Consider the following 22,500-nt stretch of genomic DNA (forward strand, 5'->3'; position numbering starts at 1 on the left):
TGTGTGTGTGTGTGCTTGTGTGTGTAACAGAGAGGGAGAGAGAGGGATAGAGAGACCCACACATCTACTCTTTGATTCTGCACATTAATGGGGTTTGACTGTATGAGCCTCTGTGTGAATATACAACCATGTAACTCTCTGTGTGTGTGTGTGTGTGTGTGTGTGTGTGTGTGTGTGTGTGTGTGTGTGTGTGTGTGTGTGTGTGTGTGTGTGTGTGTGTGTGTGTGTGTTTGTTTCCCACAGTACTCGCAAATGAGGGACGAAGTGTTTAAATCTAATCTGGTTTGTGCCTTTATTGTTCTCATCTTCATCACAGCAATCCAGAGCCTACTGCCATCTGCAAGGTAAAACCCACAAACACTAAAGCATGCTTAAATACTACAAATATAGTAGGAACGTATGTCATGTTCACGCATTTAATACAAACTAATAATTAGAAAATTAGAAAATTTTAGTCACATAATTTTCTTAAATTAATACATTGCTGTCATGCTTTTTCACATGTACTGAAATACTTTTTAATGGCATGTAACAGAACAGAATAATAACAATTAAAACAACAATAATAGAAAAAAGAGTGCAATAGTGTGCAATAGTGAAGGGAAAAAATATAGAAAAGACAATATAAGTATTCAGACCATTTGCAACACTTGAAATGTAGCTCAGATCACTCCCATTTTTCTCGAATGTGGCTGAGATGTTTCTACACCTTCATTCGAGGGCACAATAGAGGACTCACACCCAGAGGACACACATTAGAAGGCCTCACAGCTGACATTGCATATCAGAGCAAAAGCCAAGCCATGAGGTCACTGGGAAACTGCCTGCAGATATTTGAGCCAGGATTGTTGCAAGGCATAGATCTTTGGAAGGCTCCAAATAAATTTCTGCTGCACTGAAGATTTCTAAGACACAATAATTCTAAAATGGAAGATGTTTGGCACAACCAAGAGCTGGTTGCCTGGCCAAACTAAACAATTGGGGGAGAAGAGGAACCTGAAGAGGAACCAAGAACTTGATGGTCACTCTGACTGCTCTCCAGAAATCCTGTGTGAGGCACATTTTCAAAAGGACAACCGTCACTGCAGCCGTCCACTTATCTGGGCTTCAGCAGACTGGCTTGACAAAAGCCTCAATGCAATACACATCAAAAAGCTTGTTGCTTGGAGTTTACAGAAAAGAATAGAAGAAGCATTTCCTTGTCACAAATAAAGTACTGTACAGCACAGAGAAATTGTTTCTTTGGTGCAGGCAGGGTTAAGGACCTTGCCCAATGGCCAAACAGTGGCAGCATGGCAGTCAACTATCCAGGATGCAGACCCTAACCACTTGAGCCACCATAAGGACAGTGCACCTGAAGACAAAATTCTCTGATTTGATGAAACCAAGTTTTAACTGTTAGGCCTCAATTCTAAATGTTATGTCTGGAGAAACCCAGTGAATGCTCATCACCTGCCCAATACAATCTCAACAGTGAAGCATGGTGGGGACAGCATCATGCTAATGGGAATTTTTTTTTCTGCAGAAGGGACTGGGAGACTGGTCAGGGTTGAGGAAAAGCTGAATGGAGCAAAGGACAGAGATAACCTTAATAAAAACCTGTAAAAACTAAGCCGAGGTTTCACCTTCCAAAATGACAATGACCCTAAGCACACAGCCAAGACAACACAGGAGTGGTTTAGGGACAATTCTGTGAATGTCCTAGAGTGACCCAGCCAGAGCCCTGAGTGAACCTACTGAACATCTCTGGAAAGGCCTGAAATTGGTGTCCACTGAAGGTCCCCATCAAAGCTGATTGAGCTTGAGAGAATTTGCAAAGAAGAATGGCAGAAAAAACCAGTCCAGGTGTGCAAAGCTTGTTGTGTCATACCCAAAAAGACTCAGGGCTGTAACTGCTGCCAAATGTGCTTTAACTAAGTACTGAGTAAAGGCTCTGAATACTTATACATGTAATATTTCAATTTTTTCTTTTTAATAAATTTACCGACATTTCCAGAATTCTGTGTGTACTTCATCATTATGGGGAATGTAGATTAATGAGACAAAAAAAAGTGAATTTGAACAATTATCATAAAGAGCAATATGTGCAGTGCAAAAATCCAAGCTCTAGTTCTACAGTTGTTATGGTCAAGGACCTGAATGGCCTATGGGAAGAAGCTCCTCCTCATTCTCTCCATTGTTGTTTGTAGTATCATATCTGAGGTCCTCAGTTACTCTATTAGTGAAACACTTAGCATATGAACTGAAATATTTGCTGTATTTTATTACAATTTTTTTTACCAAATAGATGTAAATGGTTTAAAAGAAGCAAGAAAAAACCTTCATGTTCAGTACAGGCTTGATATACTAATAATGAAATACAGTAAAGTATATAGTACTAAACAATATGATTGTACAACTCTCTCTCTCTCTCTCTCTCTCTCTCTCTCTCTCTCTCTCTCTCTCTCTCTCTCTCTCTCTCTCTCTCTCTCTCTCTCTCCCCCCCCCTCTATCTTTTCTCTCAGTCTGTTTCTTTTTTATATATTTTAAATTTTCAACACCCCAGTACTACTTACTAAAATTCTACACATTGAAATAGAGCTAAAAATATTATTTTATAGGGTGTGAAGTGCATCGTTGTCCATTTTTATCAAATTATTCACTCACTATCCACATTAATTGGACCACCTGCACATTCAGTCTGCCAGTCAAAGCAAAGTTTACTTTTTTTTTTTTTTATAAATTATGCATTAATTTAAATTAAATTATGATGTTCCAATTTGATAACATTCACCTGTAAAAGTTTTGTTAACTATTTGTTTATTATGAATTTATTAAAGTACAGGTCCTCCCTGGTCCAGGAGATCTCCCCGTTCTGCTCCAACTCTAACACATCCTTAACCATTATTATGTGCAGGACAGGGGGTACTAAAGCAACAGGGTTTTGAATTTGCATTTATAAAGGATGTATTACAAATATTTGTATTTTTGACCGTACTCAAAGATAAATAAATATATAGAAAGTTGTGGCCTAATGGTTAGAGAGTCTGACTCATAATCCTAAGGTTGTGGGTTCGAGTCTCGGGCCGGCCACGACTGAGGTGCCGTTAAGCAAGGCACCGAACCCCCCAACTGTGTGTCTGTTCACTGCTATGTGTGTGCACTTTGGATGGGTCAAATGCAGAGAACGAATTCTGAGTATGTGTCACCGTACTTAGCCGTATGTCACTTTATATATATATATATATATATATATATTACTCGAAATTATATGTTTATTATGTTATTGTATTTGTAAGTGCTATGCAATCCTATTTGTGTACTCAGTTATATTACATATAAGATAGTGATAATCAAATCAGAAATCCAACAATCCAATGTTAACAAATTAACTCAAACTCTTAAGGTACTTTTTTTAAAGTTTAATATTTGCCATTACTGAACTCTGTGTAGTCTAGCATTTGTGCATCACTATTATCTTTAATACTGTATTGCTGTTAATATAATATAAAAATAAAATTATATTAAAAATATATTAACAAGCAGATTTCAAGAACATTTGAAGAAAGTAATTTGTAAAATCCTTGCTTCAACACAAAATATACTTTACAAAATACTTCAGCAAAGTAAAGTTTTCAACACAGTATTAATGCTGGCTCTACTGGCAGTTTTTCAATCATTAAAAAAACTAAGTTAACTTAATCTTAATTTCACACGTCTACGTTTTTAACTGTAACTCTGGGTGTGTTGGTGATGTCTGTAGGATGCTGACCATGGTGATCCAGTTTTCTGTACTTATCTTGCTGCACTGCTGTCTGGTTGTCGTGACGATGGCAGAAGACTACAAGTGTCTGCCATTAGTGTTGCGCAAGGCGTGTTGCTGGGTGAATGAGACGTACACAGCGCGAAACGTTATCATCCTCCTCTCCATCCTCATCAATTTTCTGGCAGCTATTATCAACATTGTGAGTATAATACACACACACACACACACACACACACACACACACTAAACAATCATGAAGACCTACTATTCATTAAACATTTAGGCTAAAACAGTAATAAAGAGTAATGAGTTTGAGGTATGCTACAGGTTTCTTAGCACTTAACACTATACATTTACTTCATGATCTACTTTATACCCTTTAAGAGCACACACCTGCCATCTGAAGAGTTTATAAAAAATAGTTTCATGTCATGTTCATCCATCCATCCATCCATCCATCCATCTTCTACCGCTTATCCGGGGCAGGGTTGCGGGTGCAGCAGTCTAAGCAGCGATGCCCAGACTTCCCTCTCCCCAGACACTTCCTCCAGCTCCAGACATAGTCCCTCCAGCGTGTCCTAGGTCTTCCCTGGGGCCTCCTCCCAGTTGGACATGCCCGGAACACCTCCCCAGGGAGGCGTCCAGGAGGCATCCGAAACAGATGCCCAAGCCACCTTAGCTGACTCCTCTCGATGTGGAGGAGCAGCGGCTCTACTCTGAGCTCCTCCCAAGTGACCAAGCTCCTCAGCCTATCTCTAAGGAAGCATCCAGCCGCCCTGCGGAGGAAACTCATACTTAAACTCCTCCACTTGAGGCAGGAGCTCTCCACCAACCTGAAGGGGGCAAGCCACCCTTTTCAGGCTGAGAACCATGGCCTCGGACTTGGAGGTGCTGATTCTCATCCCCGCCGCTTCACACTCGGCTGCAAAAGATCCCAGTACACACTGAAGGTCCTGATTTGAGGAAGCCAACAGGACAACATCATCTGCAAAAAGCAGAGACGAAATCCTGTGGTCCCAATCCAGACTCCCTCCGGCCCCAGACTGCGCCTAGAAATGCTGTCCATATAAATAATGAACAGGACTGGTGACAAAGGGCAGCCCTGCTGGAGTCCAAAATGCACCGGGAACAAGTCTGTTTTTACTGCCAGCAATGCGAACCAAACTCCTGCTCCGGTCATATAAGGACTGGACAGCCCTTAACAGAGGGCCCCGAACCCCATACTCCCAGAGCACCCCCACAGGTCACCACTCGACTGCCTTCTCCAGATCCACAAAGCACATGAGAACTGGTTGGGCAAACTCCCATGAACCCTCCAGCAACCTGGCGAGGGTATAGAAATGGTCCAGTGTTCCACGACCGGGTCGAAAACCCACATTGTTCCTCCTGAATCTGAGGTTCGACTATCGGCCGAATTCTCCTCTACAATACCCTGGCATAGACTTTTCCGGGGAGGCTGAGGAGTGTGATCCCCATGTAGTTGGAACACACCCTCCGGTCCCTCTTCTTAAACAGAGGGACCACCACCCCAGTCTGCCAGTCCAGAGGCACTGTCCCCAATCTCCACGTGATGTTGCAGAGGAGTGTCAACCAAGACAGCCCCACAACATCCAGAGACTTGAGGTACTCACGATGGATCTCATCCACCCCCGCTGCCTTGCCACTGAGGAGCTTCTCAACTATCTCAGTGACCTCAGCTTGGGGGATCGACGAGTCCACAACTGAGCCCCCAGCCTCTGCTTCCTCAGGGGAAGCCATGTCGGTGGGTTTGAGGAGAACCTTGAAGTACTCCTTCCACCGTCCGAGGATGTCCCCAGATGAAGTCAGCAGATTCCCACTCAAACTGTAAACAGTGTGAGCAGGGCACTACTTCCCCCTCCTGAGGCACCGGACGGTTTGCCAGAATTTCTTCGAGGCCAACCGATAGTCCTTCTCCATGGCCTCACCGAACTCCTCCCAGACCCAAGTTTTTGCCTCCGCAACCACCTGGGCTGAAGCTTGCCTGGCCCTCCAGTACCTTTCAGCTGCCCCCGGAGTCCCCCGAGTCAACCAGGCTCGATATTACTCCTTCTTCAGCTTGACGGCATCCCTTACTTCCAGGGTCCACCACCGGGTTCGCGAATTGCCACCACGACAGGTACCGGAGACCTTACGGCCACAGCTCCGAGCGGCCGCGTCGACAATGGAGGTGGAGAACATGGTCCACTCGAACTCGATGTCTCCAACCTCCCTCGGGATCTGGTTGAAGCTCTGCCAGAGGTGGGAGTTGAAGATCTCTCTGACCAGAGACTCTGTCAAACGTTCCCAGCAGACCCTCACAGTATTTTTTGGTCTGCCAAATCTGTCCAATTTCCTCCCCCGCCATCGGATCCAACTCACTGTCATGTTCATATACATTTAAAAAGACAAAAGTGAATGCGAGTGGTACACATAGTCATATGTTTTGGTCCTGTCCGTCAGTCTTGTTCAGGTTTGTAGTAAGAATGTCCAAATGAGATTAGAATCCATATTTGGTTCTTAATCCTCGGATTGATAATATAGGATGATATAGGATTGATAATGATTTTGTAGCTTGAGAAGAAGTTGCCTTCGTTTGGCTGGAGATGTATTTGACTTAATTGGATTAAGGATAAGCCTCTGTCAATTTGCTTGTGGTATCAGGAGATTTTCACAATGCTTTGAGAGAATGAGTGCTTCATTAAAAGGGATTGTAAAGATTTTACACATACTTGGTCTTGGTCTTTGATCTGAGTTATATACTGTATATACACTGTTTTACATCATGTTTACTGTAATAAACCAATACACAAACAATAAATAAAACAACTATATTTCCTCCATGAGCTGTACATATAAATAATGAATCTTGTATAGATATTGTCTGGCATGTTGCTTTGTTTACATTTATGGCATTTAGCAGACACCCTTATCCAGAGTGACTTACAACTGAGCAACTGAGGGTTAAGGGCCTTGCTCAGGGGCCCAGCAGTGGCAGCTTGGTGGACTTGGGGTTCAAACCCATGACCTTCTGATCAGTAGCCCAACACTTTAACCACTGAGTTACCACATCCCTATGTTACAGACTGGGGGGGGGCTAGTTTCAGTGTATCAGGAAGAGTTAGAAGCTAGCCTGTCATTTGAAGATAGCCAGTAACTCAGCTGTTCGAACATCTATGGGAAGTTCATTCTACATACCTACCTCTTATGCTGAGAGATGGTGGGACCAGTCGAGCAGTGCTGGTAGCTCTGAGAGTGTGATGTGCAGTGTGAGGAGTGATAAGAGCTTTGAGGTAAGAGGGAGCTGCTCCAGTTTTGGCTTTGTAGGCAAGCATCAATGTTTTGAATCTTATGTTTGCAGCTACTGGAAGCCAGTGAAGGGAGAGCGGCAGTGGGGTGGGGTGGGAGAATTTAGGAAGGTTCATTTGCAAAGGATGAATTGCGTTCATAGGTAGACCTGCCAGCAGTGAGCTGCAGTGGTCCAGTCTTGAAATGACAAGAGACTGAACGAGTAAGTGAGTAGCCTGTGTGGATAAAAATGGTTGAATCCTTCTGCTGCATGTCTCATTAGCAACATGTGAGGAAAAGTACAGTTGATTGTACATAGTGACCCCAAGGTTACAAGCCATGACCAAAGGGAAGATCAGATCATTGTTTAAGGATATTGCAAGATCATGACCAGATGATGAATCACCTGGAATGATCAGCAATTTGCTGGGATTAATTTTCAACTGATTATGTAGTGTAGTCTATGTAGTGAATGTTCAGAAAGAGGATTTTATATAAAAGATTTTATTATTATTACTATTACTACTATTTTAGTATTAACACATATATCATTTCTGTTTCTCTCTAGTTATGGTGTAACGTTGATAAATCAATTTGGGATGTATTCAGGAATGGAACATTTGATGCTTCAGCTTCAATTCCCGGCTGTCTCTACCCAGAGGTTTGTTGTTCCTGTGGCTTACTCGGTGCATACAGAAATGTCAGCCAAGAAGCACAATGGTGTGGCTATTTAAAGATATCAGAATATATAATTAAGTATAATGTGGCATCATTTAAGTAATTGTAAGTAAATATCCAGAATAATGAAAGTTTTCAATCATTATTATAATGATTCTTGTGAAATTTTAAATTGTTTACTGTTTACTTTAGTGAAGCTGGTGCGCAGTATGAGATGCTTTTCATTGATGATTTTTTTATTTTGTATATTTGTGTCTGTGGATGTTGTTCTGTCATTAGAGTCATGGATGTTGCCATATTAAACTGTCTGAGTTTATTTTGTCCAGTACTTCGTGTTTACGGGTGTGTTGGCCATGGTGACATGTGCTGTGTTCCTGCGCTTAAACTCTGTCCTCAAACTGGTCATCCTGCTGCTAATGATCGCCATCTACTCACTGCTGACTGAAGCTTTCTATCACTCTCTGTTCACTCGATATGACACCATCACTGAGTATGATGGGTTTGCCAATCAGAGGTCAGTCCACACACACACACACACACACACACACACACACACACACACACACACACACACACACACACACACACATTAGTGTTTAAAATGTCTCTGCCCTTTAGAATCCAATAAATCCAGCTGATTACGTTTTTTATCCTGTTACCCCGACAACAGTGAATGTTTCCTGGGAACCAAGAGAACATCTTTACTGCTCATGGCAATGTTCCTTTTAGCTGTATTTTATCATGGACAACAGGTGAGAAATTGCACACACACACACACACACACACACACACACACACACACACACACACACACACACACACACACACACACACACACACACAAAACTACTATAGTTGGGGTCTTTCTAATGACATGTATTATTGTGGAGAACTACCTGTATATGCTGACGACTTTCACCCTTCAACTTCAGTGCTTAAAAAGAAAGTTGTAAAAACATTTACTTAATATAATATAATATAATATAATATAATATAATATAATATAATATAATATAATATAATATAATATAATAAAGACTTGTTAATTACACATTGATGGCATTAAAAAGTTAGACTTTAATACTAGTTTTGAGCGTTTACGATATATTAAGAACAAAAATAGTCCACATAGTACCCTTTAAATGTATGAATCATTAGAGTGGCTGCAAGTACTGTAAAGTCTGCTGTAGCATAATCAAGTTCAGCACACTTGAGCAAACTTGATCCTTCTGTAGAGAACCACGGGGTCTACAGTAAAATGCTGCAGAAAACCATTGCAAATGGAAAAGTAATTTACAAACGTATTGTAAATTTTATGTTGGAATTTCTTATTGCCGTTCATCCTTTAGCTTTCAATAAAAACATTCTATTAATCATTCTTCTGGAAAGATGGAAGAGAATCTCACAATTACTTTATTTCATCAATTTACTTCATTTTCCTAAATGGCTGTTATAGATAAACTCTGTGTTAAATTAGAAGCTTAGAGTCTACAGAAGGTTACGCTCATGCTAAGCTTGGAAAGACAGTCTTCACAAGTAGATGTTTGAAATAATTGAAATTTCATTACTGTCATTCTTGTTTTCTGTTCCTTTTGATGAAGGTTTGAATGAATAAATAACAAAGTAAGCAGTTTGCTGCAGTAGAGGAATTGATGACCTTGATTTTAACACAGAACAGGAAAGGACGCAGATTCTGATTGAGACTCAAAGTGACTCTAAGAGGCTTTAAAAGATTCTGTTACACTCAGTACTGCTTGCAAACAAGAGCCTTAAATCAACTGAATAATTAACAAATGTCTCAAAGTGAAAGATTTGCAGAGTTAAACACTGCACCACTGCTGTATCACATCAGCATATGCATAATGCAGTGGTGTGTGATTTTGGTTTGGTGCAATTTTTGGGATTGGTGCAGTGTTGTGATTATGGTGTGTTATTTTAGATTTGGTGCAGTGTTTGGTCATGGTATGTTATGTTCAAGAGCAACAGCTGACTTTGGTTTTAATCCATTTTGACATTTTGATATCAGTTGTGGATTGATGAATATAGATTTAATCAATCAACAGGTCAGTTTTGTTTTGATGAGCAGAACAGAGTGAAATTTTCTGAAATTTTTTTGGATGGAGTAAAAACCAGCACCCACTCTGGCCATTTCTTGATAAAAATTCGTTTATCCCTGAAGTAGAACCTCCAGAGACATCTTAATGTCTGTAAAATATATCTTACATGTATTGCTTACATATAAGACTGAGACCTTTGATATTCACCATTGTTTCTTTGGCTTCTTTCTCTTTGTCTGTCTTTCCTTCTTTCTCTTCATAGCTGGAATACACAGCACGATTGGACTTTCTGTGGCGAGTACAGGCAAAGGAGGAGATCAACGAAATGCGGGAGCTGCGGGAGCATAATGAGAATATGCTGCGCAACATTCTGCCCAGCCATGTTGCACGCCACTTTCTGGAGAAGGACAGAGACAATGAGGTCCTGACACACACCTACCCACTGCACACACCGACTGTCAAATCTTGCAGTTATTTCGAAAGTTTCTAAGATCTGAGTTCGGCATTGCTATTGAGAACAAATAACACATGCAGAATTTTATTTAAATTCTGTGAAGAACGTACTAGCATAAGCACTTTGATGTTCTAAGTAACACAGATGCCCTCATGTGTGTTATACAGTAGTTTCATGAATTCCAGCACATTAATCCACACAGCAAGCAACCGAATATAAAAGTCTTGACACATGGCTTCAGAAACTGAAATATGCACAGCCATGCATGTGTAGATACAGTATGTGCATATATGTGGATTGTATCATATCATGAGACACAATATTTCTGGCTCATAATAAGATAAAGGGTATAACTATAGATGTAAGGAGTCTAGAAATCTGACAGACAGCTCTGGGTGACTGCATTCACTGAAATAGGATTTTGTTTGTTTGTTTTTCAATATCTCTCCCTAATTTAGTCATGACTAGTTCCCAACCTCACAGACACTCATGACACCCAGTGATACCTCGGTGATCAACTCCCTCCATCGATAAAGCCTCTGTGGTATCATCAGGATCTGAACCTGCAAACACTCCACAATATAAAGTGCAAATTAAATGTAATATACTAAGGCAGCAAATTCATTATTCATGCATTATTCATTTGTGTTTAATTATTTGGGTTTGGAAGCTATAAATACTACTAAATGCTACTACTATACTTATCATATGAACGCTGGACAAGTAACAGTAGCAGCCACTACACACACCCAAGAGACAAACAACAAGTGGCATCAGCAAATAGTATAAAAGTACATTAAATTAACTATCATTAGTATTGATACAGATCTGTGAAGCACAGGCATAGGATGCACTAGATTTTCTAGCTGCACCACATTCTGTTCACACAGCCCAGTGCCACACAGAGAAACACACCTGAGTAAACACGTGTATAGCAGTCAGACTTCCATATGGTGTCACACCAAACACCGCATACTGGCTATAAGAACGCTAAATGTTTTCTTAAAATAATTGTGCTTCCCCAGGTATTCATAAAGAGTGTGCAAGTCACATTAGCTTTGACCGTTCTATACTCCCTTATCTGCACAATTATGCGGATGAGCCAGACAAATACCATGGTCTCCTAATCAAATGTCCTGTGAAAGCATTAGCACAAAAGGTCATTCATGAAAAGAATCACTCGAATACTTTGTAGATTGTTCAGGGGTATGAGGCTTATGAGCTTTCTTCAAGGAAGACAGCGCTGTGAAATTGTCTATGATTACACATCAGTCATACGCTGACTTCCTACAGTCTATTTTGAAGCATGAAAGTAAGAGAAAATGTATATCAGTATGAAAGCCATGTGGTTAGAGATGCATCAGGAAGAGCTTACATGGAGATACTGTACTAGTGCAAACAATATAACTGAATATATTATATGTAATATATATAACTTGGACTTGGTACGGATAAGCGGTAGAAAATGAAATATAATGAAAAATATATAGAATAGGAACAAAATCGAAAGCAGACTTAAAAGCTACCTAGTTTTTATTAGTCAGATTAGTTGTCTGAAATTAAATCCCACATGAAACTGGAATTAGCATTGAGGTAGATTAGCTAATGTGCAGTATCTACAGAAGGGTTAAACAGCTACACAATTTATTGTCTACTGGAGTTCATGGATAGGGAAAAGGCAAATGCTTTGGGCCAGCAGGATGAACTAGCAATCACCCAGCGGCCTCAGATAAGCACTGTCACTGAGTGAGGCTGGAAGTCATGTAGGTTTGATTAACCCTTGTGTGGCCTGCGTCTGGTGAGTAATGTGCAGGTTATGAGCTTGTTTGGAAATTGTGGAGGCACATAGGTTTTTATGATGTCCAGTGAACCATGCCTGGACCGCACATTGGTCTATGTCCCATATGTTAAACATGACAAAGCATGACTCAGGAAGTGTAAGTCTACATTTGTGTTCTTGAGCCTTAAACTCAGCTTTGGCCAGGTTCTGACTCATGAGCCAGGCTGACTAATGACTTGGTTGGTGGTTAATCTCTTCATGATGCTTTGTTTGCTGGAAAACAGTTCATCTTTTTGAATGAGCCTAATTTTATTTCTTAAAATCAGACATGATTTTATTTCTTTTGGGTAGGTTTTATTCATTTCTTTCATTATTTTGTTTAGGGCTTCATCAGCTAAAAGCAGTGGAAGTGTGACATTCATGGCTGTAGCATACTAGTTATTTGCCTGGAATATTGTTGAGTTGTTTGAGTGGTTGTTGACACTGATCAGTCCTTCCTTCCTACTCAACATTATCTCAAGATGAATATGTGGTCTAATAAAACTTTCACCTTAAAATGCAACTCAATCCATAAAGCAGAACTCATATTCACTCTGTTTCACATTCTAGCTGGAATTTGAAGTCAGAGAATGTAAACCCATCTGACCTAAATTTATAAACGAAGCTTTGATCATCTAGTAGAGCTTTAAAATGCATAAAAAAACAAGTCACGTTACTACCCTCAGGGGCTGAAATGTTTTCTGTTGGATTCTGTGTGGGATTCTACGTGAGTTTTCAGAGTGCACTTCCATAATATTCCATAAGATTCACCTATATGATATTATTCATTTTAGTATAGTCAAGGACTTCAAAATATAGACGTATTGCACCATTCTGTCTTCTGATGAAACTGTGTCTCTCTCTAAACCTCCAATTCTGTCAGTATCTCTGTTCCTATTGTCTTATGTGGCTATCTTTTAATGGATGATTTCTTGGTTTTTGACTGGGTAACAATGTCTTTCTTTGTCCTGGTGTTGTTTGTGTGTGTGTGTGTGTGTGTGTGTGTGTGTGCGTGTGCGTGTGCGTGTGTGTGTGTGTGTGTGTGTGTGTGTGTGTGTGTGGCTGTGCCTGTCTTTGTGTATCTGTGTTTTTGAGTCTTTTGTCTGTCTTACTGGAAGTTTTGGCTGTCAGTGAATAGTGCCTTAGGGTCTTATTAAAAATACATCTTTCAGACCTTTGTGTGTGTGTGTGTGTGTGTGTGTGTGTGTGTGTGTGTGTGTGTGTGTGTGTGTGTGTGTGTGTGTGTGTGTGTGTATTAGGTTTCATTAATTATCTCATCCATTGATGATCAGGTGACTTGTTATCGTATGCTTCATTAGGGACAATGAATATACATTTTATACTCTGTGTGTGTGTGTGTGTGTGTGTGTGTGTGTGTGTGTGTGTGTGTGTGTGTGTGTGTGTGTGTGTGACCTTCACTCTTTTATGTTTTAACGTTGTGTGTGTGTGTGTGTGTGTGTGTGTGTGTGTGTGTGTGTGTGTGTGTGTGTGTGTGTGTGTGTGTGTGTGTGTGTGTGTGTGCACTCATTTTAACTGTGTAACATGCGTCACTCTACCTTTGTCAGCTGAAGGATTTAATGCTATTGGCAAAGAAATGTGATCTGAATCACAAACACACTCACAAACACAAACACACACACACACACACACACACACACACACACACACACACACACACACACACACACACAAACACACACACAAAATGTTAAAACGTAAAAGTGTGAAGGTCACAGATGATGGTGCAGTTCATCAAACGCTGCTTTGTCAAAACAACCAGTGACTTCCAGAGCTTTTAACAGCTATATCTTTTAACAGCGGTGTGTGTGTGTGTGTGTGTGTGTGTGTGTGTGTGTGTGTGTGTGTGTGTGTGTGTGTGTGTGTGTGTGTGTGTGTGTGTGTGTGTGTGTGTGTGTGTGTGAATGTAAGTGATTGATGATGCCATGGTGGTAAATCACATACTAATAGCATTAGTTCCCTCTGGTGGCCAGTTTCATCAGTGCAGCCTAGAAAGAAAATAAAAGGGCTACGTTCTATGTCCGTCACCGTCTGTTACGGAATAAATGCTCCATTGCTCATAAAAAATAATTCTTTTGAAAGTTTAAAAATGCGCACCATATGAGTGTGATGCTCAGGTGTCTATACACTTTTGGCCATATAAAGTACTTGACAAAATCAAATATTTAGCCCAAGCATTAAAGTATCAGAAGCACATGAGAGACATGGGACAGTCTGTGTATTCCAGCCTCACACACTGAAACACAAAGCGTTTAAAGAATGTGTTCTGTATAATGTGAATACATTCCATTACGTTCTATTTGTTCTATTCATATACACACAACATTCTCCTTAGCCTTCTCTATGTTACTATTTGTTTATTATGTGTTGTTGTTATTATTATATGCCTAGCATACTGTTCTATTGTTCATTCTTGCACTGTGGGATGAAGGCATTTTTTTACTTTTTTACATGACAAATAAAAAGCCTTAAGCCTTGAACATACATGTATTACGTGGTTCAAGGCAGTACACATGTCATCATCTGTCTGTGTCTCTGTGTCTGTGTGTTTCTTTACAGGAGCTGTATTCTCAGTCCTATGATGCTGTCGGGGTGATGTTTGCCTCTATTCCTGGCTTCGCCGATTTTTATTCTCAGACTGAAATGAACAATCAAGGAGTTGAATGTTTGCGGCTGTTAAATGAGATTATTGCTGACTTTGATGAGGTCAGGACTGACACTGACATAGACACTGACACACAAACATGCACACACAAAAATATTTTGAGAATACAGTTCCAAATCGAAATGATAAACAATTGCTGCTCTTATGAATATATTCTATATTTATTCTATTTGAAATCATACCTAGACTCTTAGGTTAAAGACAGAACTCTAATTCAGTATTTCTGTGAATTATTTTTATTTCTGTAAAATTTAGGTACTAAATGCATCTTTAGGCCTATTTCAGGAAACCTAGAGATTAATACAATATGAAATACTGTATACAGTGACCTCTAAAAGAATTGCCATAGCAAGGCCAATGCTTTTGTTTCTGATGCACACTGAATTCATTACTAAAAATGAAATAAAATAAAATAGGATAAATTGGAACTAGCTGTGCAAAGTAGAATTGCAAATAAAATAGTGGCATAAGTTGTACATTGGGAAAATAAATAAGACAAAATATTAAAGAAAAATGCAGCATAGGAAATGATAATGGTTACTGGTGAAATACATTGGTATGAATGTACTATGACTGTTATGAATGAGTGTTGCTGAATATGAATTAAAAATGCAAAATTTGCTGTGCAAAAAAATCACTTGAGGTAGTTGGTGTTGTAGCAAGAAAGTGCATCATTTCCTCTATTTACTTCAATATTTTATATTTAGATCTGGATGTGTTAAAGTTAGAAAGTGATATTTTTTGTTCTGTTTTTTTAAGTTATCAAAAATAACTGGTGTTTCTTGTTGCACAGTTATGTCCTGTTAGACTGGTCATTTAAACAGTTATCTCTGTGTCTAATCTTGGTTTATGTACTGGGTTTCACGCATTAGTTGTTAAAAATGAAACACCAACATTAAGACCATAGAGCTGTCTATGGGACAAAGCTAAGCCTTTTTGAAGCTAAAAGAGAGAAAATGAATCAGAGCCTTGCATACTGTAAGCATTGAGCATAGCAAATACAACAACCTATAGGAGACTGTGCTCAAAAAGAAAGAAACCACCGGTGTAGCGGACATTGGACAGGAAAACAAGCGCTGATGACAGAATCTTTGTTCATAATTTACATCATGATGGTAGAGACAGAATGAATTCAGGGGAGAGAGAAACATTGCCTTTTTACAGAGACAGGCAACCAATCAGATTTGAAGAAAATGTATCATGCAGCAAGACATTGACCCAAAGACCTCTAGACTGGTTGTCAGTCACAAGACTTTAACCTAACTGAGCAACATTTCACCTCCTGAAGAGGAAAGTAACAGGAAAAAATCTGAAACAAACAACAACTGAAAGAAGCTGCAGGAAAAGCATCACAAAAGCAGAATAGAGAAGTTTGTTGATGAAAGTTGTTCATCAGATTGTTGCTGTTATTGCAAGTCATGGATTTGTAACAAGGTTTTTATTCTGCAAGTGGAATTGCAGTGTTCTGCAAGATAGGGTTCAATTGTGTCTTAATCACAAAATGCAGATACACCTAACAACTAAATAATATTTATGGACTGGTTGTTATGTCTTGTCTTCTCAGACTCTCTTTAATTCATGTTTTTCCATTTGTCCTGACCTTTCTTTTGCCCTCCTCCTACTTGCTGTAGCTGTTGGGCGAAGAACGTTTTCAAGACATTGAGAAGATTAAAACCATTGGCAGTACGTACATGGCCGTGTCTGGCTTATCACCCGAAAAACAGGTAATCAGAAAAAATAAACATGTAAATAAATAAATGTATCCATTATGCAGTGTGATTTTATGGTGATTCTTTTACATTGTTTATTTTCCAAAAAATAAAAAGTACATAGTGGATCAAGTACAATTTTATTAGCTGCCAGTTACTGTATAAAGACTATCAATTAACAATATACATTACAATATTTTAGTGCTTGCTGATCTATGAAATTTTCTCTTTCATTTATGTTGCAAGACAGCAAAGAAAAATATACTATTTACTTCTGTAGTACTGCATTTGAGTTTTTTTCTGGGCTTAAAGCCAAATGCTAGTGTTTAAAGGCAGTGAACTAGACCCTACTGAAAAACTCATTTTCTACTCATGAAAAAATCTGGCAACCTTAAAAGAGATGATTTGTGTAATCTAAATGGGGAGCTCAGAAAAATCAGTTTAAGCAGCTGCAGAGAAGAAATCTGAATAGATATTTTCTCTATATGATACATAAATATTGATGTCACTTTTGGACTAAAATCACCACCTCTGAATACTGCCCTTGATTAAATGTTGTCTCTCTCTGTGTATTTCTGTAGCAATGTGAAGATAAATGGGGTCACCTCTGTGCTCTGGCTGACTTTGCCATTGCTCTGAACGAGAGCATACAAGAGATCAACAAACACTCTTTTAACAATTTCCAACTGCGAATTGGTAAGAGACCAGTCATTCATACTGAACTTCTGGGTGATAATTTACTCTCTTTCTCTTCTGGTTTCTCCTCTTCTTATGCATGTTCTTTCTTTTCTTCTGTTTCTCTTCCACCTCTCAGGAATGGCCCATGGCTCTGTGGTAGCAGGTGTTATTGGTGCTAAAAAGCCTCAGTATGATATCTGGGGGAAAACAGTGAACCTTGCGAGCCGCATGGACAGCACAGGTGTGAGTGGAAAAATCCAGGTCCCTGAGGAGACGTACAGCATCCTGACAGAGCGTGGCTTTGCCTTTGAATACCGTGGTGAGATCTACGTGAAGGGTATCAGCGAGCAGGAGGGCAAAATCCGAACCTACTTCCTTCTTGGCCGTGTGCAACCCAACCCACTCATCCTGCAGCCTCGCAAGCTTACAGGCCAATACTCGCTCGCCGCTGTGGTGCTTGGCCTTGTGCAGTCACTCAACCGCCAAAAGCAGAAGCAGATCCTCAATGAGAACAACAACTCAGGCATCATGAAGGGCCACTATAACCGCAGGACCCTGCTGGCGCCCACAGGGCCTGATGCCAGCCATGCTGAGATGGCCACAGACAAGAATGAACTGGCTTAAAGATTCCCACTTTATTTTTTTTTAATGACAAAAAATTATAGAAAAAAAAAATACTGAGCCAACATAGTGATGGCCTGAGGATAAAGTCTGAACAAAGCACCACAACGCCTGACTTAAAGACTGAGCTGCCCCAAAGACTGATAAACTGCCTGCGTGTCTGTATTGCTGTTTCTTTTTTTAGTATTTCTTTTGTATTTCAAACACATTAAAGGGGTTTAATTTTTTATAAAAACTTGATGAACCTGATTTTTTGTAAAAAAAAAAAAAAAAAAAAAAAAAACTCGATTATTGCCATCCCTAATGCTCCCTGCATTTATTACAGAACTAAAAGCTTTTAAAAGTTTTCAATTCAGAAACAAATTATGGACCTGTTTCTCTAATAAGCCTAGGCAGATATTTATAAAGCTTCATAAAATTTAATGAACGTATCTGTTGATTTTAACATTTTCATAGCAGTTCAGAACAACTTTTAGTGAGGGGTAGGAGTTAATTGTAGGAGTGAATGCTTAAGCATGATGAACAACAGGTCCGTCACGTTTGTAGCACAAGCTCAGGTGCACAAATAATGCGTTCTTCATAAAGCACAATCATACTAGTGTTGAAACCTCTCTTATTTGTATTGAAGAAGAAGCAGAAAAAGAAGAAGCAGAAGAAGAAGAAAGAGTCTGTGTGTAACATTAATTATTATTAATGATTATTATTTATTATTAAAAACACAAACACATTAAAGTACCAATGCCTCATAAGGTAAATATTAGTTCACTAAGGACTTCCAGTAACAGTTGCTCAATATTTACTAAATGAATTCAATGTTTGAATTTAAGCCTAAATTCAATTAAATACAAAATTAAGTGTACAAAAATTTTCAACCACGTTTTGAAAGCAACAGAATTCACAGACAAATGAAACCGTCTCTTGTTCCAGTCTACAAGGTCTGTTTTTATCTTGAGAGGGTTTTTCAAATGTTCTCTGCTGGTACTCTGAACTATGAAACCACTGAAACACTTCTAAATATTCACCTATTTAATCATACTGTTGGAAATTGCTCTTATTAGGTACATTCTCAGGTAATTCTCTTATTTCTTTCAATGTTTTGCCATATAAGAGCAAAAATATTACCCTCAACACCTCATCATTTTCTCAGAGACCTCATGAGATAATCCTATTCACCATTTAAGGGATACAGTTTTTATAAATGCTAGTCATGTTCTCTACTTAGTTTAAATGTCCCTTTCCATCAGCATCCATACTGAGTTCTTTTACCAGATTATTATCTGAAATCTGCTTATACAGCCGAGTGGCTCTGTAATGTTAATGGGCATTTAGACATGGACTGGGTCACTTGCTCCTTTGAAGAGGAGGGTTGCTGCAAAACAATACAAATTTTAATGGACCAATCCATTTTATCTTATAATGAAACATTTGTCTCTTCCAGGAGAGTTCCCATCCATAGCGTGCAAGGGCTCCCGAATTGTTTGATGAGTATGAAATGATTTTTCATATAATATAGCATTTGTATTACTACTGTAAATCTCAACCTTGACCATCAGTGGAGGGAATCAATCAAACGAATGGTGTTAATCCCAACACTTTACTAAAATTACTTTAAAATACTCTCGAGCATGCCTGTCAGGATCCATCCCAGACTTTGGCCACGTGCGTGTTTATGTTCTGTGTTCACGTGTCTGCCCCGCCCTTGTCTCTTCCTCCCACCTCTGCACACCTGTTGCTCATGTGTTGATTGTGTTGTGTTTTGAACCGTGCTGTGTTGCCTATGGCGGCGGTGGAATCCTCGTCCCTTGGTCTCTTCTCTTGTCGTGTTCCAGTTTTGTTCATTTTATTTAATAATGAAATATGAATTAATATGAAAAATTAAAGGCTAATAAACCTGTTTATTTTTTACACTATCCTGCATTTGGGTCTGTTTTCATCTGGGTCTGAAAGATTCTGCCAGACTCAGACCCAGCAGGAGAGCATCAGCCTGGACCGGCTCTGTGAGAGTATTTATTATTTTTTTTCCGGACTGGTTTTTCTGCCCTGTTTATCCCTTTTTGTTGTTTATATGACATCGGTCCACATCTGTTCCGGTGAGGGACGGCCTTCCGCTTCCAGTTTCCCGCAGAGGACGCTGCCTCACTTCCGGCCTGTGGACGATGTCACAACCCGGTTTGTTTTGTTTTTTTTGGTGGCTTGCGACATCACCCCGCACCTGTCCGCCGTGGGCCTTGCTCCCCCACCTGCCTCACCATGGGCCTTGCTCCCCCCATCTGCCTCACCGTGGGCCTTGCTCCCCCCCACCTGCCGCGCCGTTGGCCTTGCTCCCCCACCTGCCTCGATGTGGGCCTTGCTCCCCCACCTGCCTTGCCATAAGCCTTGCTCCCCCCACCTGGATCTCACCAGGATTGTGGTCCCCTCGGATATGGTTCCATATGGTTTTTGACAGACTTTGGCCATGTGTGGTTGTTTATGTTCTGTGTTCACGTGTCTGCCCCGCTCTTGTCTCTTCCTCCCGGCTCTACACACCTGTTCCTCATGTGTTAATTGTCTTGTGTACTGAACCGTGCCGCGTTGCCTATGGCGGCGGTGGAATCCTCATTCCTTGTCTCGTCTCATCGTGTCGTTTGTCATGTCTTTTGTTGTCGTGTTCCAGGTTTTTTTCATTTTATTTAATAAACCTGTGTATTTTTACTCTATCCTGCATTTGGGTCTGTTTTTATCCCCGCATCGCTGATAATGCCTTATTACTCCTTTAACAAGAAAAAAAACCCTTGTCAGCATTTAGCCATGCATGATCAAGAAGTAATGTTCATTATACAGTGCCTTGCAATTCATAAACCCACTGAAATTTTTCACATGTTGACACGTTACAACCACAAACAAAAATTTATTTTATTAGGATTTTATGTGATAGACCAACACAAAGTGGCACATACTGTAATTGTGAAGTGGAAGGAAAATGATAAATGGTGTTCAATTTTTTTTTTTACAAATAAAAAACAAATACACCTTTTGCTGCAATTACAGCTGCAAGTCTTTTGGGATACAGTATGTCTCTACCAGCTTTGCACATCTAGAGAGTGAAATGTTTAGCCCATTCTTCTTTGCAAAATAGCTCAAGCTCAGTCAGATTGGATGGCGATCGCCACAGATTCTCAATTGGATTTAGGTTTGGACTTTGACTGGGCCATTCTAACACATGAATATGCTTGATCTATACCACTCCATTGTAGCTCTGGTTGTATGTTTAGGGTCATTGTCTTGCTGGAATGTGAACCTCCGCCTCAGTCTCAAGTCTTTTGCAGACTCTAACAGGTTTTCATCTAAGATTGCCCTGGATTTGGCTCCATCCATCTTCCCATCAACTCTGACCAGCTTCGCTGTTCCTGCTGAAGAAAAGCATCCCCACAACATGATGCTGCCACCACCATGTTTCACGGTGGGGATGGTGTGTTCAGGGTGATGTGCGGTGTTAAATTTCCACCACACATAATTTTTTTAACTTTGGCCAAAAAGCTTTGGTCTCCTCTGACCAGAGCACCTTCTTCCACATGCTTGCTGTGTCCCCCACTTTTCTTGTCGCGAACAACAAACAGGATTTCTTATGGCTTTCTTTCAACAATGGCTTTCTTCTGGCCACTCTTCCATAAAGACCAGATTTGTGGAGTGCACGACTAATTGTATAATAGTATAATAATAGACTAATAGATTCTCAAAACCTGAGCTGTGGATCTCTGCAGCTTCTCCAGTGTTACCATGGGCCTCTTGGCTGCTTCTCTGATTAATGCTCTCTTTGCACGGCCTGCCAGTTTAGGTGGATGGCCATGTCTTGGTAGGCTTGCAGTTATGCCATACTCTTTCCATTTCCGGATGATGGATTGTACAGTGCTCCGTGAGATGTTCAAGGCTTGGGATATTAATTTATAACCTAACCCTGCTTTAGACCTCTCCACAACTTTTTTCCCTAACCTGTCTGGTGTGTTCTTTGGTCTTCATGATGCGGTTTGTTCACCAATGTTCTCTAACACAGTGGTCCCCAACCCCCGGGCCAAATGGTACCAGGCCGCCCAAGGAACATAAAATTATTTCCATTTTATTTACTGTGGTGTATTTCTCTCCGGTTTGTGCGACTTTCCATAGACGAGAGGTTAACCGGGAGCTGAGAGACATCACCTAAAGCCGTACCAATACAGCGCATGCGCAAAATATCATGATATCGGACCGGGTTTAGGTGACGTCTGGAGCTGAGCGGCTGCAAGTGGCAGTGGCGTTGTAGCTTTGGTGGAGAGAGGTGGTGTGTATCGCTCTTCTCTCTGTTCACCGGTACTTTGTCATGTTTAACTGTGCTTGGTGTACGTGTATATTGTGTTTGCTCGAATTTAACCGTCAAATTAGCAAAAATGAGCACGAAACAAATGTCGTTACAAAGTTAGAAACTCTGTCCCTGTTCTGGATTAAAGTCACGGCGGAATACCCTGAGATTGCCACCACAGCACTTAAATCCCTTTTGCCATTCCCTATTGCTATCTGTGTGAAGCGGGGTTTTCTGCAGTGACGGCAACCAAAACAAAACAACGTAATAAACTGGACATAAGCAACACACTTCGGGTGTCATTGTTTCCTATTACCCCAGATGGAACCGTCTCGTTGCAAAGAAACAAGCTCAGGGTTCTCATTGATTTAGCGTTGTAGTGAGTTAAAAATGCATGTTTAAATACAATTAAATTAAAATTATTAATTTTAATTTAATTGTATAGCCGCCACCCCCCAC

General features: G+C 40.1%; 1 protein-coding gene across 2 annotated transcripts in view; it reads left to right on the forward strand.

The window, feature by feature from the left end:
- adcy8 (adenylate cyclase 8 (brain)) overlaps nt 1-17,958 on the forward strand; it is a 55,606-nt gene extending 37,648 nt beyond the window's left edge. For both annotated transcript variants that reach the window (XM_027137911.2, XM_027137910.2), the window contains 10 exons: nt 244-344; nt 3,743-3,944; nt 7,599-7,691; nt 8,035-8,222; nt 8,379-8,460; nt 10,028-10,186; nt 14,616-14,762; nt 16,353-16,445; nt 17,012-17,126; nt 17,245-17,958. In XM_027137911.2, the coding sequence (XP_026993712.1) occupies nt 244-344; nt 3,743-3,944; nt 7,599-7,691; nt 8,035-8,222; nt 8,379-8,460; nt 10,028-10,186; nt 14,616-14,762; nt 16,353-16,445; nt 17,012-17,126; nt 17,245-17,732 (1,668 nt within the window). In that variant the 3' untranslated portion in view covers nt 17,733-17,958. The remainder of the gene's footprint in view (nt 1-243; nt 345-3,742; nt 3,945-7,598; nt 7,692-8,034; nt 8,223-8,378; nt 8,461-10,027; nt 10,187-14,615; nt 14,763-16,352; nt 16,446-17,011; nt 17,127-17,244) is intronic.
- The last annotated feature ends 4,542 nt before the right edge of the window (nt 17,959-22,500 follow it).

This window comes from Tachysurus fulvidraco, chromosome 22 (genome assembly GCF_022655615.1).
Source record: "Tachysurus fulvidraco isolate hzauxx_2018 chromosome 22, HZAU_PFXX_2.0, whole genome shotgun sequence".
NCBI lineage: Eukaryota > Metazoa > Chordata > Actinopteri > Siluriformes > Bagridae > Tachysurus > Tachysurus fulvidraco.